Here is a 16,744-nt window from a genome sequence, read left to right as displayed (position 1 = left end):
CACTGTGAATATATGTGAGCCAATGTGTCACCTAACCTCACAGGGCAATACTGTGCTGAGGATGTCAACGAGTGTCTCATGCAACCAAACGCCTGCCATAATGGAGGCACTTGCTTCAACACCATCGGGGGTCATACCTGTGTCTGTGTAAATGGTTGGACGGGAGACGACTGCAGTGAGAACATCGATGACTGCGCCATAGCCGTTTGCTTCAATGGTGCCACCTGCCATGACCGAGTAGCATCCTTCTTCTGCGAGTGCCCGGTTGGAAAGACAGGTAAGTGGGTTTGTCAGATGGCCTTTGTGCCTCTTTTGTACTCCCATGTGGCTGCTAAATTGTTGATAACTGGCATGTGTTCTGCATCTCCATAGGTTTGCTGTGCCACCTTGAAGATGCCTGTGTGAGTAACCCCTGCAATGAAGGGGCAGTGTGTGACACCAACCCTCTTAACGGCCGTGCCATTTGCACCTGTCCTGCTGGCTTTGTAGGAGGTGCCTGTAACCAGGATATGGATGAATGTTCAATTGGTAAGGCTGCTGTTTTTGTAACATTTGTCAATGCTGGGTTCATATGTCTTCTACGTTCTCTTTTCTTTGAGTGTGTTTCATATACTGATCCCCGTTCCTCTACCTGCAGGGGCCAACCCATGTGAGCATTTTGGGAAATGTGTGAACACAGAGGGTTCCTTCCAATGTCAGTGCGGTCGGGGATATGCTGGCCCACGTTGTGAGATTGACATCAATGAATGCGTTTCCATGCCCTGCCAGAATGATGCCACTTGCCTGGACCGCATCGGAGAGTTCACCTGCATCTGCATGCCAGGTATTCAGACCTATTAAGTTGTATTTCAGCACTGCCAATAAAATACAGAACACTTCAATTCAGCCTGATGTCATGAGGGACAGCCCAAAACCAAGAGCAGAGTGGAACAACTAATTATTCAAACTTGACCTTCTAAAGAAGCATTATCTACAATGCTGCCATACTGACTGCCAGGGTAGCCTGTTATGTAATACATTCCCATTCATGTTGGGGGTATGGAGGCACTTCTCTGCTCTCAGCCCACTGTACAGCCAGACAGGGTATTAGTGTGGACTAAGTGATGGTTTGGACACTCAGTGACAAAAACACAGGGAAACTCTCACGCACAGTCCTACATGCATCCTGGGGTTTTGGGAACTATACAAATTAGAGCTGGGAGTCGGGTCTATAGGACTGGATGTGAGAGAGGGCGAGCAGTTAGGGGGAGGAGTGTGCTGTGAATACTAATGAGTTATAGAGTGGTGGGAATGGAGCGGAACAATAGGGCCCCTCTGTGCTCCACTTTGCACCCCTCATACACACAGAGAGGGAAAGAGGCCTTTTCCCAGAGCCTCTCCCCCTCCCCCTTCCTCTTCACCCTCCTCATCATCAGCCAGCCTGGCAAAGCTCATGTGGAGCTGCTGATTATTTCTGATTCCACGCTAGCCTCTCCCCAGGGGCAGCACTCTGCTCCACACTCTGTTTCCCCTCAATGGAGGAGCCCTTCATAGTTTGCTAACGCAGAATGTATAACATGCATCTGGTGAATGGGACACTGACCCAGAGAATGGTAATGCTCCATGGACAGTAGGGTGTGGGGATTTCAGGTCAGTAGAGTGGGAACACTGCGGATGCTCTAGGGATTTTTTTTTTCATCCTGTGGTTCAGTACAGACCAGTGTCAAAAAATGAGGCCTCCCATGAGAGAAACTCAGAAACTCTTTCCCCATTGCAAAGAGTAGCTTGAACTGACAAACCTATACATAAAAACTAAACGTAGTGAATCTGCTTCAGCTGCAAAATCGTTTGTGAATTCACTTTGAATTTCTGTCTTCCAGGCTTCATGGGGACTTACTGTGAGATTGACGTAGATGACTGTGAGAGCAACCCATGTGTGAATGATGGCATCTGTCGGGATGTGGTCAATGGCTTCACATGCACCTGCCAGCCAGGTAAGACTCTTTTCTGAATGGCCTTTCATTGTATTCCCTGTGTTTATTTCTATCTCTATAAACAACTTCAACTCAGTGACAGTAGCAGTAAGAACAGACAGCCAAAGTTTAAATGTCCCCAGAATCAGAGGATTGAGGGCCGGCTGTCCTACACAGTGTTTAGAGCCACCACTCATATAAAGAGACAGGCCCAAAAGGCTGCCTATCCTCTTGCCAGAACAAAGACACCATTGTGACCCCCGCTCCCCTCCTCTGTGGAATGTGGAAGGGACAGCAGTCTATAGCCCCTATTACACAGCCTGTTCAAGGCGGGAATGTTGCGCCGATATTCCGTCTTGCCATTCTGTATAAAAGGTATGAACATGGAATGGGGGGGGGCATTGTTGTTCCACTATTAAGCTAGCAGCAGAGGTAGTCACATTGCTAGGTAGACGTCTGTGTAAAAGGGCCAGCCGGCATGGTGGGACTACATACACTAAATGCCAATGCTGTTGTGTTACACGTCATGCCTCTGATTACGGAACACTGGCATGCTATCTAAAATCACATACAGGGGCAGCATTAGGCTGGCTTTGTTTGGTTTAGTGTAAAAAAGCAAAGCTGGTATAATGACAGGTCTTCTTTACGGCAATGTTGCGGGATCTCTGTATAAAACGGGCTTCCCTCATCCTGCCCTGGTTGTGGGGGGGGAACAGCAGCCCTGCTAATGAGATTCTTTTCCAGGTCCGCAATTTACATCTGGGACAGACGTCCCCCCTTCACCCCCCATCTAGCTATTGAGCCGGTGGAGCTGATGCAGGAAGGGGAGGGGGGGTTCCCCAAAAGAGAAAACAATCCCACCGTCTCCTCTAACCCCCCCCCCTCTAGCAGCCCATGCACCACCACACAGCCCATCCTCACACTGTTAATCAAATGAGCAGTGTGCTACCAATGCACTAATTCACCCAATCTGGGCACTTTGCCCACTGATGTCAAGCCTGCTCAGTTTCTCAAGCTTTGCAAGCTAAAATATATTATTGTTATTATTATTATTATCAGTGTTGTTGCTGTTGTCATTACAAAAGAGCTGTTTCTCCGCACATTTCCACAAATTCCAGTCTTGACATTCCAGTGCAGAGAGTAGTGCAGACAATCTAAAATGTAGTGAGCTGAAGCTGCATAAAATGAATCGTGCTGCCTAGATATTCCATACCACCTGATAGCAACATTAATTAAACTTAGATCCACCTTGCTCACACGGGATTGTAAGACCCTCCTCAAAACATCAAGTTCACAGGCTTTCCATTGCATTTTGTACTGCACATGTCCTTAACCAGTCCAGACACTCTCAAACCCAGTCTTAGCCAGACGTCACTAACCTAGCCAGAGACCTCTGCCCTTCCTAGAAGAGACAGAATTGCCCTCTGACCTGAGCATGGACCCTTCCACTGGACCCTCCTTCTGACCCCTCACCTCTGTGTTTGTATGTCCCAGGGTTTACTGGCACCATGTGTCAGATCGACATAGATGAGTGCGCCAGCACACCCTGCCAGAACGGAGCAAAATGCTACGACAGGCCCAATGGGTTCGAGTGCCGCTGTGCTGAAGGTAAGGGCTTCTGCATCTAATAGTTGTCAGTGGATAGTTGTTAGACTGTACACAGCTCAAGATAGCTTCCCAGGCAGAAGAGCAGATGAGCCTTAACCACTTGTTGGGGTGTGTTTGGTCTCTGTGTTTTTGGGGGTCAGCTATTTCTCTGGATGTCTGCTGGCCAAGCAGACTGACTTGAGGCCCCTAATCCCCCTCTTTCCCTCATCGGCTCTCAGGATCATGGGGTCACTGAGGACCAGCAGTTGCCAAGAAAAGACCTTGGTCATCACCCCGACATCTGTTCATCTGTTCAACCCCCACACACCACCTTATGCTGCATCTTAACTTTCATTCCTTCACATTCAGTACCCTCCACTTTTGAAAACGGGCCCAGATACAGTGAGCTACAGTAAAGTTTGCTGTAAAGGTTGCATGTTTGAACTAACTATGTGTATTGATATTTAACATGTTTGTTTGGACCGATGCCTATGGAGGAGCCTGCTTCATTGTTTCAGTTGCCAGCTGCTTGGTATTCCCTGTGTTTGTGGGCCCCTTCTGTTGAGTGAAGTGGCCCTGTTTGACGTGGTGCAGTCTATTGTTCCCTCCGCCACAGAGAACAAAAGCAGGACTGGGAGGCCTGTGTAGGGACGTTCTTTACTGCTTTGCCCAACTCAGCACTGCACTACACACATACCACACAAACCAACACTTACTTGCCTAACACACAGACACCGTTGGCATGGAAACCACAGTGATCAGAACCCAAAACTATAGAAGCTTTTATAAAGAAAAAGTGGGAAACAGAGGAAGTTTAACATAGTTACAAATTAACTGGGAAAAAGAGGAAAACTAGATTGAAATGGCCATTTAAGGAGAAACTGAAACTGAGAACCTTAACTAGATAAGAATGAAAACACAAAGCAATTTGTTTCTACCAGACAATTTGTTCCTACAAGATGTTTTATGATGGAAAAGGGCAGGCCAACATCAAAGGTTGTCATGCTCCAAAAGATTGAAGCTTTGTTGCATTAAATGATCATCCTTATAAATGGTATAACATCAATCTCCATTTATGCTCTATAGGTTATGAAGGCACACTCTGTGAGAGTAATATCAACAACTGTCAGCCTGACCCATGCCACCATGGTACCTGCATAGATGGCATTGCCAGCTACACATGTAACTGTGATGCTGGCTACACAGGCTATCGCTGTGAGAACCAGCTCAATGAGTGCCACAGCAACCCTTGCCAAAATGGAGGCAAGTGTGTGGACCTGGTCAACAAGTACATCTGCCAGTGCCAACATGGAACCTCAGGTAAGAGAAAAAACTCCATGAACACATATACACATATGTGTATATATATATATATATATATATATATATATATATATATATCGATAAGTACAGGGGGTGATAACACTAATATATAAACGCTATCATGTAATACCATATAATTTTCACTTACATTTTCTTTACTGAAGCATGTTTTCTGCTATTGTTAAAATGTTTGGAATATAATGTGAAAACTATTAACTCCTCTTTGTCGACACAGGCACAAATTGTGAGATAAACTTCGATGATTGTGCCAGTAACCCATGTGACTATGGCATCTGCAAAGATGGCATCAACCGCTATGACTGTGTTTGCAAACCTGGCTTCACTGGTAAGGCCTCCTGAAAGTGAAAACACACATATTTCCATTTTGGTGGAAATATTAGCAGACACACTAATTATGTACATCTCTCCTGCCAGGTCCCAAGTGTAATGTGGAGATAGATGAGTGTGCATCTAGCCCCTGTCGGAATGGCGGGACATGTGTGGATGAAGAGAATGGATTTCACTGCCAATGTCCTGAAGGCTTTAAGCCACCTTACTGTTACTCTCAGGTGGATGAGTGCGGCAGCAGCCCTTGTGTCCATGGCTCATGCAGGGATGACATCAATGGGTATGAACTGATACCGTTTTAAATGACTCACATGGTAATGCAATATCAAGGAGAAACTTGGCATGACCACCTTGCAAGCTTGTTTCTTATCCTACAGGTTTCAACTTGTACATCAGTTCATTGTTATTTCAACTTGATGTGTTTTGGATGATTGACTGTACTCCTGTCTTTTCAGCTACCGCTGTGACTGTGAGCCTGGTTGGGTGGGAAAGAACTGTGACCTGGACAGGAACGACTGTTTGCCGAGTCCCTGCCAGAATGCTGGCACATGCATCGACCAACTCAATGGCTTCACCTGCAAGTGTCGCCAGGGCTTCAGAGGTGAGAGGGTGGTATAGTACCTCAACACACATCAATATCAAAAATTACAGTATGAGGAGAGGAATACACATTAATTGAAGTCATAACTGAATATCTTATAGCCTTTTTTTTAGAAATCTTTTAGTCTTGGACGATTCCTTCTACATCTTCCATCATTTTCCTCCTTGTGAATTGCGTTCTTCTACCTCCCCCTAGTGGTGTATAAAAAATGTGCAGATACATTCTCTAGTGTCATGCCAGGCCTCAGGTTCATCAAAGTTGGCTTCTGAAAAAATGTTTCAGTGTCTCTTCTATCTTTTCTGACAGGTAACCTCTGCCAGGTGAACATCAACGAGTGTGCATCCAGTCCCTGTCTGAACAAGGGCAATTGTGTGGACGGTGTGGCAAGTTTCACCTGTCTGTGTGAGCTTCCATACAGTGGACCCACTTGTGCTGAAGTCCTCACCCCTTGCTCCCCTAATCCCTGTGCCAATCAGGCCATCTGCACACACACACCAGACTACTTGGGCTATCAATGTAACTGCCAGCAAGGGTGGCATGGTTAGTAAATTTCTTACTTATCATCTCTATGTCAGCTCATCTAATGTAAGATAATCTGTCTGAAAGCTCACAGAAAGTCTTATGATGTTGAGTTATACCTTACTGTATCTTCTTTTTCATTCTTCAGGTCAATTGTGTAACATAGATGTGAATGAATGCATCTCCAACCCCTGCAAGAACCGTGGGACCTGCACTAACACTCTTGGAGGCTTTGAGTGCTCCTGCAGAGCTGGATATAGTGGGCCGACCTGTGAAACAGACATCAATGACTGTGCTCCTAGTGAGTGGCCACATGAACTTGGCACGCTGAATTACTATGATTGTCTGTTACTGTCAAACACAATACCTGGTCCATATACATTTACTGTATTTGACTAAGGTTGTCCTTTCCTTTTGTGTCATCAGATCCGTGCCTAAGCGGAGGTTCCTGTACAGATGATGTGAACTCCTTCCACTGTACTTGCCTGCCAGGCTTCACTGGTCCACGCTGTGCTTTAGAGATCAATGAATGCCAGAGTTCACCCTGCAAAAATGGAGGCACATGCACAGATTACGTTAACTCCTACACCTGCACCTGTAGGCCTGGCTTTACTGGCATTCACTGTGAAACCAACATCCCCGATTGCACTGAAAGGTGTGTGTGTGTGTGTTTGAGTCATGTCTCATGTTGTACTCTATCAACCTGCTTATACGCACATGTCTATAACAACTGTATATGACAATAAAACTTAAGAATTTAAATTTTATGTATGCCCACAGCTCTTGCTTCAATGGAGGGACATGCACAGATAAAATCAATGGCTATTCCTGCACCTGCCGTTCAGGCTTCACTGGCTCCCACTGCCAATATGAGGTCAACGAGTGTGACTCCCAGCCCTGCCTCAATGGAGGCATCTGTCAAGACGCCCTGGAGTCCTTCCGTTGCTCCTGCCCCAAGGGCTACACTGGCCTCCGCTGCCAGGTACAAACACACACACACTCTTAGAAGTTCTTGTTAAAGCCTTGACTCTTCATACCTTATATTTTTAGACTAATAAATGCTGACAATTTTTCCATCTGTCTCTTGCCTACCCAGACACCAGTCGACTGGTGCAGACGTTCCTCCCCCTGCCAAAATGGAGGGCGCTGTCGTCAAAAGGATGCTTCCTTCATTTGTGAATGTACTAATGGCTGGTCTGGACGTTACTGTGACATCCCTAGGGTGTCCTGTGAGACAGCTGCTCGCCAGAGAGGTATTTTTATATTCTGGACATGATGACATTTGAAATCTCAGTCTGTGTTTGTGTTGTAACTGAGTAATTAAAGCTAAATCTCCTCCCAAATCTTTCTAACCAGGGCTCCAGACAGATGAGCTATGCCACCACGGTGGTCACTGTGTCAACACCGGGAATACCCACTATTGTAAATGTCCTGCTGACTACACTGGCAGCTATTGTGAAAGTCAAGTGGATCATTGTGAAGACAAGCCCTGTCGCAATGGCGCCACCTGCAGGGGATATGTGGGAGGGTACCAGTGTGATGTGAGTCCATTGTCAATATTATGTGCTTCTCTGTCAGATTTCAGCGAAGTCACTGTTTGCACAGTGTTTCGTCACAATTGTGGAGATTAACTAATTGACATCTGCATGTCATTACAGTGTATGCCAGGTTATACTGGACCCAACTGCGAGATAGAGATTAACGAGTGCCAGTCTCATCCTTGCCAAAATGGAGGCTCCTGCATTGATCTGGTGGGACATTACATCTGCTCATGCCCCCCTGGCACACTGGGTATGCAAGCACATATTCAACCGAAAGCTATTTTTATTATTAAAGAGATTACACTATGATATAGTAATGTTCAATAATCATCTCCCTTAAAGGTGTTCTCTGTGAGATCAATGAAGATGACTGTGCTCAACCGCTGAGGCTGCGCAGTTCTCCTCCCAAGTGCCTCAACAATGGTACCTGTGTGGACAGAGTGGGTGGATACCGCTGCAATTGTCCCCCTGGATTCACAGGAGAGAGATGTGAGGGAGACATAAACGAATGTCTCTCTAACCCCTGCAATCCCTCCAACAGTCTCGACTGCATCCAGTTGCCCAATGACTACCAATGTGTCTGCAAGCCAGGCTTCACAGGTCAGACAACTGGAGATTCCCTTTGGGCTCTCAATGTGCATTTTTTTTGTGAAAAAACACTGACTTACGATTGTATATCTTTACCATGAATGATTTTGTTTCTAGGTCGGAGGTGTCAGAGCAGGTTTAGTGTGTGTGAGTCTCAGCCTTGTCAGAATGGAGGAGCCTGTTCTGTGTCCAGCTCTCCACTGGGATACACCTGCACATGTCAGCTTGTAAGTGCACATTTACATTAAGGGTTTTAACACTTATTCATTTTTATAATTTGTGCATTACAGATATTCTTGTTTTTCTTATTGAATGTTCACAACATAAATACATAAATTATGTCCATCATCAGGGTTATACTGGGCCCAACTGTGAAAGAAGCATGTCCTGTCGGGAGCTGTCCTGCTACAATGGAGGTAGCTGTGCACTTACCACACGGGGGGCACGTTGCTCCTGCCTACCAGGTTATGGTGGGACCCAGTGTCAGCATCGCAGTAATGAAGGCTGCTCCTCCCAGCCCTGCCGAAATGGAGGGTTGTGCACTGAAGAGACCAGTTTCCCGTTCTTCCACTGCCAGTGTCCCGGTGGCTGGAAAGGTAAACGCTGCGAGCAGAGCAGCAGTCTCACCGAGCTCCCATTACCTTCATGTCCTTTAGCAGACTGTCATGGCAAAGCCAATGATGGTTTTTGTGACAAGGAATGCAACACATTCCCTTGCCGCTGGGACGGCGGCGACTGCTCTCTGGCAGTCAACCCATGGGCTGGTTGCACAGACCCTCACTGCTGGCGTGTCTTCAACAACAGTCAGTGTGATGAGTCCTGCAACAATGCTGACTGTCTGTATGACAACTTTGACTGCAAAAACAAAGAGAAAGTTTGCAAGTGAGTTTACTTTTACTGTTCACAGAATTCCCCTTAGTTTTATTTCTGTACTGGTCTGAGAATTTGAACTGATCTTGAACCTCTGTTTGTGTCTTTTTTAGTCCAATATATGAAACCTACTGTATCGACCACTATGCTGATGAAAAGTGTGACCAGGGCTGCAACACAGAGGAGTGTGGCTGGGATGGCTTGGACTGCGCAAAGAAGGTTCCAGAAGCCCTTGCTGATGGTGTCTTGGTTCTTGTAGTCCTACTGCCTCCAGAGGAGCTTCTCCGCACTAGCACGGCTTTTTTGCAGAAGTTAAGTGCAATCCTACACACTACGCTGCGCTTCCGGCTGGACGACAATGGAGAAGCCATGATACATCCCTACACACGCCGTGAGGCACGACTGAAGCGGGAGCTGCAGCCTCAACACGAAGTCATCGGGTCAGTCAGACATACTGTTAACATAAAAGCCGAGGTTTTGTCATGTAGATTAGGCATTACACTATAAACACTTGCTTCTCCTCTATTCCTGTAGCTCCAAAGTGTACCTGGAAATAGACAACCGTCTGTGCTCTGAGGACTGTTTCCCTACAGCAGACAGTGCTGCAGAGTACCTGGGAGCCCTGTCAGCTGTAGAAATGCTTCGCTTCCCATACCCCATCAAAGAAGTCCGTGGTGAGTAGAGATACTTAAAGAACACAAAAAGGACTGGCAAGACTAATGAGGCACAAATGAGTAATCACTTCTTTGTCTTCTCACCACAGGTGAAAAGATTACAGTTCCTGAAACTATACCTCAATGGGCCAAACTGATGCTGGTGGGGATAGCTTCTCTTTTCCTTTTGGTCATCCTTGTGATAGGCATGTTGATTGCCCGTAGAAAGAGAGAACACAGCACTCTTTGGTTCCCTGAGGGCTTCTTCCTCAAGAAGGAACCTAGTAGCAACAAAAATCGCAGGGAACCCGTGGGCCAGGATGCTCTGGGAATGAAGTAAGTTTTTTTTGTTCAAATTTTAACGCTAATGTTGTTAAGACTGGATTGTTGTAGCAATATGCTCAGGAATTTAAAGTTGAATTTGATTTCTTGTGCTTACATTGTTTATTGTGTTCATCTGTAAACAGACACATGCCAAAAACTGTGGAGGAATCTCTCCTTGGCGATCACAGTGACCAGTGGATGGACTCAGACTGCCCAGAAGCAAAAAGGCTCAAGGTCAGTTGCACTACTTCTTCATGTTTACAATTTTTTTTACAACAGCATTTTAGCCTGCATTTGAAGTAAGCAATGAAATTGACCTTTCTTGTTCTGTGAGTTCAGGTTGAGGAACCAAGTATGCTCTCAGACAGTGAAGATGCAGTGGACAGCAGGCAGTGGACACAGCATCACCTGGCAGCAGCAGACATTCGTGTGCCTCCCACCATGGCCCTCACCCCACCTCAAGGAGAGTTTGAAAGCGACTGCATGGATGTTAATGTCCGAGGCCCAGGTTAGGAGTGAGATCATCTAAGTTTTAAGATTGAAACTGTGATTTGTACATTTGTACTTCTTAATCATTTTTTTGTGTGATCTATAATGTTGTGAACTTGAATAGACATAAACTCACCCATGTCTGATTTCATCTCCTACCAGATGGTTTTACACCTCTGATGCTGGCATCATTCTGTGGAGGTGGCTTAGAGCCTGAAATCGCAGAGGAGGAGGAGAGTGAGGAATGTTCGGCCAACATCATCTCTGACCTCATCTACCAGGGCGCATCTCTTGCTGCCCAAACAGACCGCACTGGTGAGACAGCACTCCACCTGGCAGCTCGCTACGCCCGTGCTGATGCTGCTAAGAGGCTTCTGGATGCTGGGGCAGATGCCAACGCTCAGGACAACACAGGACGTACCCCGCTACATGCTGCGGTGGCTGCAGATGCACAGGGTGTCTTCCAGGTAAACAAACATCAGCATATACTGTTTGTTGGCCACCAGAGGCATCAGTAGTAGAAGTTTCTATAACTTATTTTAGCACATAGATTGTATAAATTGCAATGTTTAACCCAATCTTTCCATCCTCCTAGATTCTGATCCGAAACCGGGCTACGGATCTTGACTCCCGTATGTATGATGGCTCCACTGCACTGATCCTGGCTGCACGGCTGGCAGTAGAGGGAATGGTAGAGGAACTCATCACTTGTCATGCTGATGTCAATGCAGTGGATGAATTGGGTAAGTGTGTGTAATTTTTCAGTAAAGTGTGTATCCTGATGTAGATGTCCATGTTTTGTGGTAATATAAACTGAAACCATAGATGTGTAATCTCAGTGTTTGTAATCTCTTTCAGGTAAATCTGCACTGCACTGGGCTGCTGCCGTTAACAATGTGGATGCCACTGTTGCCCTGCTGAAGAATGGTGCAAACAAAGATATGCAAGATCTCAAGGTATGGCATCCACTTATCCTGTTTTAACCACACTTTTGCATCATCATGGCTTACATAGAGATATATTTGTATCTAACAAAGCCTATGTTTCTTTTTGTTGCCCCGTTTTTCTTTTCAGGAGGAGACCCCTCTGTTTCTTGCAGCCCGTGAGGGTAGCTGTGAAGCTGTGAAGGTGCTGCTGGCTCACTTTGCAAACCGAGAGATTACAGACCATATGGACAGATTGCCAAGGGACATTGCTCAGGAGCGTATGCACCATGACATTGTGCAGCTTCTTGATGAGTACAACACAGTAAGGAGTCCCCAGGGCCATGGAGGGGCTGGACTTCACCTCACTGGGGGACACACTCCGTCTCCTCTTATGTGCCCTCCCAGCGCTTTCCTGCCTAGTCTGAAGAACACCCCACAGGGCAAGAAGAACCGTCGGCCTGGGGTCAAGGGTTCTAGTCTGGGAGGCCAACATGCTACGAGTCTGAAGGAGTCAGTCAAGGCCCGCAATAAGAAGCTGACCTTGGACATGCAGAGTGCCTTACTGGAGAGCTCAGTTACCCTGTCCCCAGTCGACTCACTGGACTCACCCCATGGAGGAGCAAGCAATGCTGGCTATATCACCAACCCCACTTCTCCTGTGACAATGCAGTCACCAGGGCTCTTCCACTCCTCCATGTCGGTTCCAAACACCCCGATGGTACATAGTAGCATGTTGGAGGGAGGTGGCCCATTTGCTGTATCTCTAGCCCAGCTCAATGACCTGGGAGCTGGAGGAATGTCCTTGCAAGGACGTGTCTCCATGGCTTCAGATGTCAACCACGGCTATGTGCTGAGTCCAGGCCAGATGGGGCTCAACATGGGCCTGGTCAGTCCTGTCAGTGTGCCCTTTGACTGGCACAGCCGGATGCCCCCCTCCTCCCAGTGTGGTCAACAGGTGGTGAATCTGGTGCAGAGTAGCCAGGCAGGCATGCACCCCCAGAGCCCAGCCATGCAGCAGCAGCAGAACATGCTGATGCACCAACAGCAGCTCTACCGTAATCCCATGCTGCAGCCCACACCTGTTACCTCCACACCCACTATCAGCCCAGTCAAGCTGCCCTCCATTGCTGAGCAGCAGCAGCAGCAACAACATCAACAGCAGCAGCAGCAGCAGCTCATCAACCACACCATCACCAGCCAGCAGAGCATGGCCCGCATGGGCACCTCCACCCCACCAACACCCCAGACCTCACAGCCACCACCATCATTCTTCCAGCAGCAGCAGATGCCTCAGCAACCCTCACAGTCCCAGCCTCCAACTCAGCCCCCACAGGCAGCCACGCCAGCAGCCCAGCCCACTCAGGCTCTTCCCTCCCAGCCTAGTGGCAGCACTACAGGAACGGAGGATTATCCTACACCTCCCTCCCAGCACAGCTACTCATCCGCACTAGATGCCACACCCAAACATTACCTCCATTTGCCCAGTGAGCACCCCTACCTGACCCCCTCCCCAGAGTCACCTGAGCCGTGGTCCAGCCCCTCTCCTCACTGTGTCTCTGATTGGTCAGATTCCACACCCAGCCCAGCAGTTGCTGGCTCTGCCCAGACCCAAATTACTCAAATCCCAGAGGCCAATGGCAAGATGCAGGTGTTTGCGTGAAGATCCCATGGCCCCTGCTTGAAAAGGGACCTGGGGTAAAAGAATTTGTGGACTGGCTCTTGGGCCTGTCTGCGTTTATGTGTCAGCCTGTTTCCAAGATTTTCATTGGATTTGGATTGACTATGTTTATCACGAGGACCGTCTGCTAGTGATTTTTGCAGAGAAAAAAAGTAAAGGGAAATGTGTGTTGTCTGAAAAAACAGCAGACAATTTAATGAAGTAATTCTGTCACAGATGGACTTGTTTTTTATTATAAAAAAAAGTATATGAAGAAAACCAAGTCTTTCATTTCAAAGACTTTGGGATGCTCTCCTGAAAACTAACAAACATTTAAAAGTAGATAAGAGAAAAAGTAAAATGTTGAAGGGAATTCATTTATTTTTATTTATTGTTTTTGTCTCTCTGAATTGCTTTTTTTTAGGTGTTTTCACCCTCTTTCTGTCCTAGTTTCTTTGCCAACCCCTCCCATTTTATACGGACCACCTATATTTCTATTTAGCCAGTGTGGCAAGTGATGGTAAAGTAATATAATTTATCATTCAGACCAGTTAGCAGACAGAAAGAGGAATTTTCACCTCTCTTGACTGATATTTATTTAGGCCAACAACAGCTGGTAAAGAATTTGTTACTTTCCATATGAGTATTATGAATAAGAATGTAGATGAGTGTCTCTGAAGCACTTCAAGTGACTAGCGTCATAGGGCAAGTATGGGTCAAATACAACAATTAACTACAATGGTTATTTATATAAAAAAAAATGAGTGGCATTTAATCCATGGTAATTTTCCTTATTGCCTTTCAAAAAAAATGAGCAAAGTTTTAGGTGTAATGCTCACAATTCAACTGTAGCTTCTCATTGTCTCTACAGCCCTGATGACTTCAGTCTTGTAGCTTGTTTTCATTCACTTTAAGGAACAGATTTAAACAGAGAATTGTTTTGCCTATAAAATCAGCCTGTCACTGCCCTTTTTAGTCTATGTTTAATTTTTTGTTTTTTTGTTTGTTCCATTGTTTGTTTTATACTCTGTATATTTTTGGAAAACATTGATACTTTTTTTAACATCACTTCAGATGTACTAAGCTATGCTTATCAGCTGCTATTTTATATCACTCTTCCCTACAAACATTCCTCCATTTTGCCTGTCTTCTTTTTAGCCTGGACGCTGTGCTTTTCAGCAGCATCCAGCACAGAGTAGAACCACATTACAGACAGGTAGAAGTTTAATTTGTTGTGCCCGTGTCATGTCCTTGACTGGACTAAATGGAAACATTCCTGTACTATCCATGGCAGTTGAGGTTGATGCTCTCACTTCATCTCTGGTAGTGTCTGTGGTGGAGTAGTGGTCAGTGTGAAGGTGTGGCTGCTGGGCTGTAACTGCTTGTGCCCTGTCACTCCTCAGGGAGGTGTTTAATGGCATGCAGTGGGACAGATCCCCTGCATATACAGTAGCTTTCAGTCCAGGGGCCGCAGGGTTGCATCTTAAGATGATTGTTAGACTGAAGGAAAGAACACTACTATGTAGTGCTGCACCCTTTAACTTTTTACAAAAGTCTGAGATGACACTCCCAGGGATTCAGCCAACACCTTGTATAATGTTTGACAAACCTTTATCCCCACAGGACCTGAGACTGTAGGATAGAGATCATCTTCCCCTTAACTTACTATGGACATTTCAGCATAAAGTAAATTGGTAATAGTAGAATTTTGAGAAAGTAACCTTTGCATTTTCATCTTGTCATGAACAGAAAAGAGTAGGCCATCACTCCTAGCTACTACTTTTGTGGTGACCCAACACTGCCCGTAGTTGTATCATAGACTGAGTCTTTCATTCATTGTTTTATCCTGATCACTATAGAATCAGCTACTGTTCTGTCAGACCTGGGAAACATGTTGTTTTTCACAACCCAGTTAAGATTATACTCACAAGGAAAACTGCTTTTTGTTTGTTTTTTGTTTTTTTTATATATATATACTGTATATGTAACTGGTCTTTCAATTTCCTTACCAGGTCGCACTAAGTGTTTTGTACATTTCAACCTCCCAACTTTTGTTTGTAAATATGTTTGTTCTGGGTAGATCTTTGCTTGAGAAGTCTTATGTTTCTAAAATGATTGTTATGTACTAAAAAGGACAAAAATAAAATGTACTTCATTTAGCATTATTTGAAGCCGAGGCTGTGACTGGTATTTTATTGGTCTTGTGTTATTAGGGCAGTCATAGGTATTTTCTATCATTATTAATTTCTATACTTGTTTAAAAGTAGTTCAAAATCAATGAACATAAAACTTTTCCACAGTTTTCTTTCTACAGTCAAAAGTTGTAAAATAAGTTACTTTTAATAAAAACAGAAGGGAACAACATTTTTGTGTCCTCATGTTTAGTGGTTGTTTTATATTTTAAAGGAGGATTTTAAGTCCTCATATTCATAAACATGTATACTGAAAACAAAGTTATTCGAGATTAATAACTCAATAGTTTTCTAATTTTAAATGTTAATTTATGTGACTCTAATTTTTAATAATTGTTTTTTGAAGTCAGAGTTTGTGGAAATATTGTATTGAAAAGTATTATATTCAAGGTTGCCTATTACTTTGCAATAGTAAACATTTCACACTATTAAACATAAGCTCAAAAAGGAGATTGTTAAAATAGCCTACTCCTCATTCTAGTACACACCCCTCCCTCAGAGTAAGGACACACTGAAATCTCTCATCTTATTTTTAGCTGCATCCAGCAGCTGCCATAAGCCACTACACAGTCCCAAGAAAATCAACAAGTTGCTCTGTAAATTTGCCACACAGGAGATCAAACCTAGTCAGTCTCAGTCAATTATTGCTAGCAGATATACCTATAAAGATTTACTTCAATAGAGCTACGTCACCAGAGCAACAATGGTGAGTGTGGTGTGACTGATGCAAGTATTTTTAATTAAAATAATATTATAATAAAATATTTCAAATGCTCAGAGTAGTTTTTGTGGTTTGATTACAGGGTTTTATTGTTTTTCTCCTGCTGATCCCAGTGGCAGTCTGCTCCCATGTGTTTCTTCCAGTTGATTGCAATGATTTGTATAACAGAGGTTTTGGTCATAGTGGAGTGTACAGCATTTACCCAGCAGGACCAGTCTCCCCAGTCCAGGTCTACTGTGACATGGGCTGTGAGGATGAACCTGATGGTGGTAAATGGACGGTATGTATATTTAAATATTATCTATCAAATATTTGAATGCACTAAAACTCAGTTTTATCACACAGCCATTGCCACTGAATGTTCTGTAGACTACTAATATATCCCATTGCCTTGTGTTGGATCTTCAAAATGTTTTATAATTCTATTCTCAGTGCCAAAAACTGAGAAAAAAA

General features: G+C 45.0%; 1 protein-coding gene across 1 annotated transcript in view; it reads left to right on the top strand.

Annotated features, from left to right (window-relative positions):
• notch3 (notch receptor 3) overlaps positions 1 to 15,543 on the top strand; it is a 30,160-nt gene extending 14,617 nt beyond the window's left edge. Inside the window, exons 6-33 of the mRNA XM_042391805.1 lie at positions 44 to 277; positions 373 to 528; positions 638 to 823; positions 1,860 to 1,973; positions 3,447 to 3,560; positions 4,626 to 4,859; positions 5,098 to 5,208; positions 5,298 to 5,490; positions 5,666 to 5,811; positions 6,118 to 6,351; positions 6,479 to 6,631; positions 6,757 to 6,985; positions 7,111 to 7,312; positions 7,427 to 7,583; positions 7,687 to 7,871; positions 7,989 to 8,121; positions 8,214 to 8,471; positions 8,577 to 8,686; positions 8,812 to 9,341; positions 9,443 to 9,769; positions 9,864 to 10,003; positions 10,093 to 10,318; positions 10,450 to 10,540; positions 10,646 to 10,814; positions 10,958 to 11,262; positions 11,391 to 11,538; positions 11,654 to 11,751; positions 11,870 to 15,543. Of these exons, the coding sequence (XP_042247739.1) occupies positions 44 to 277; positions 373 to 528; positions 638 to 823; positions 1,860 to 1,973; positions 3,447 to 3,560; positions 4,626 to 4,859; positions 5,098 to 5,208; positions 5,298 to 5,490; positions 5,666 to 5,811; positions 6,118 to 6,351; positions 6,479 to 6,631; positions 6,757 to 6,985; positions 7,111 to 7,312; positions 7,427 to 7,583; positions 7,687 to 7,871; positions 7,989 to 8,121; positions 8,214 to 8,471; positions 8,577 to 8,686; positions 8,812 to 9,341; positions 9,443 to 9,769; positions 9,864 to 10,003; positions 10,093 to 10,318; positions 10,450 to 10,540; positions 10,646 to 10,814; positions 10,958 to 11,262; positions 11,391 to 11,538; positions 11,654 to 11,751; positions 11,870 to 13,381 (6,695 nt within the window). The 3' untranslated portion in view covers positions 13,382 to 15,543. The remainder of the gene's footprint in view (positions 1 to 43; positions 278 to 372; positions 529 to 637; positions 824 to 1,859; positions 1,974 to 3,446; positions 3,561 to 4,625; positions 4,860 to 5,097; positions 5,209 to 5,297; positions 5,491 to 5,665; positions 5,812 to 6,117; positions 6,352 to 6,478; positions 6,632 to 6,756; positions 6,986 to 7,110; positions 7,313 to 7,426; positions 7,584 to 7,686; positions 7,872 to 7,988; positions 8,122 to 8,213; positions 8,472 to 8,576; positions 8,687 to 8,811; positions 9,342 to 9,442; positions 9,770 to 9,863; positions 10,004 to 10,092; positions 10,319 to 10,449; positions 10,541 to 10,645; positions 10,815 to 10,957; positions 11,263 to 11,390; positions 11,539 to 11,653; positions 11,752 to 11,869) is intronic.
• The last annotated feature ends 1,201 nt before the right edge of the window (positions 15,544 to 16,744 follow it).

Source organism: Thunnus maccoyii, chromosome 18 (assembly GCF_910596095.1).
Source record: "Thunnus maccoyii chromosome 18, fThuMac1.1, whole genome shotgun sequence".
NCBI classification, from domain to species: domain Eukaryota; kingdom Metazoa; phylum Chordata; class Actinopteri; order Scombriformes; family Scombridae; genus Thunnus; species Thunnus maccoyii.
Note: the sequence above shows the minus strand (reverse complement) of the source record. Positions and strands in the feature narration are given on the sequence as shown.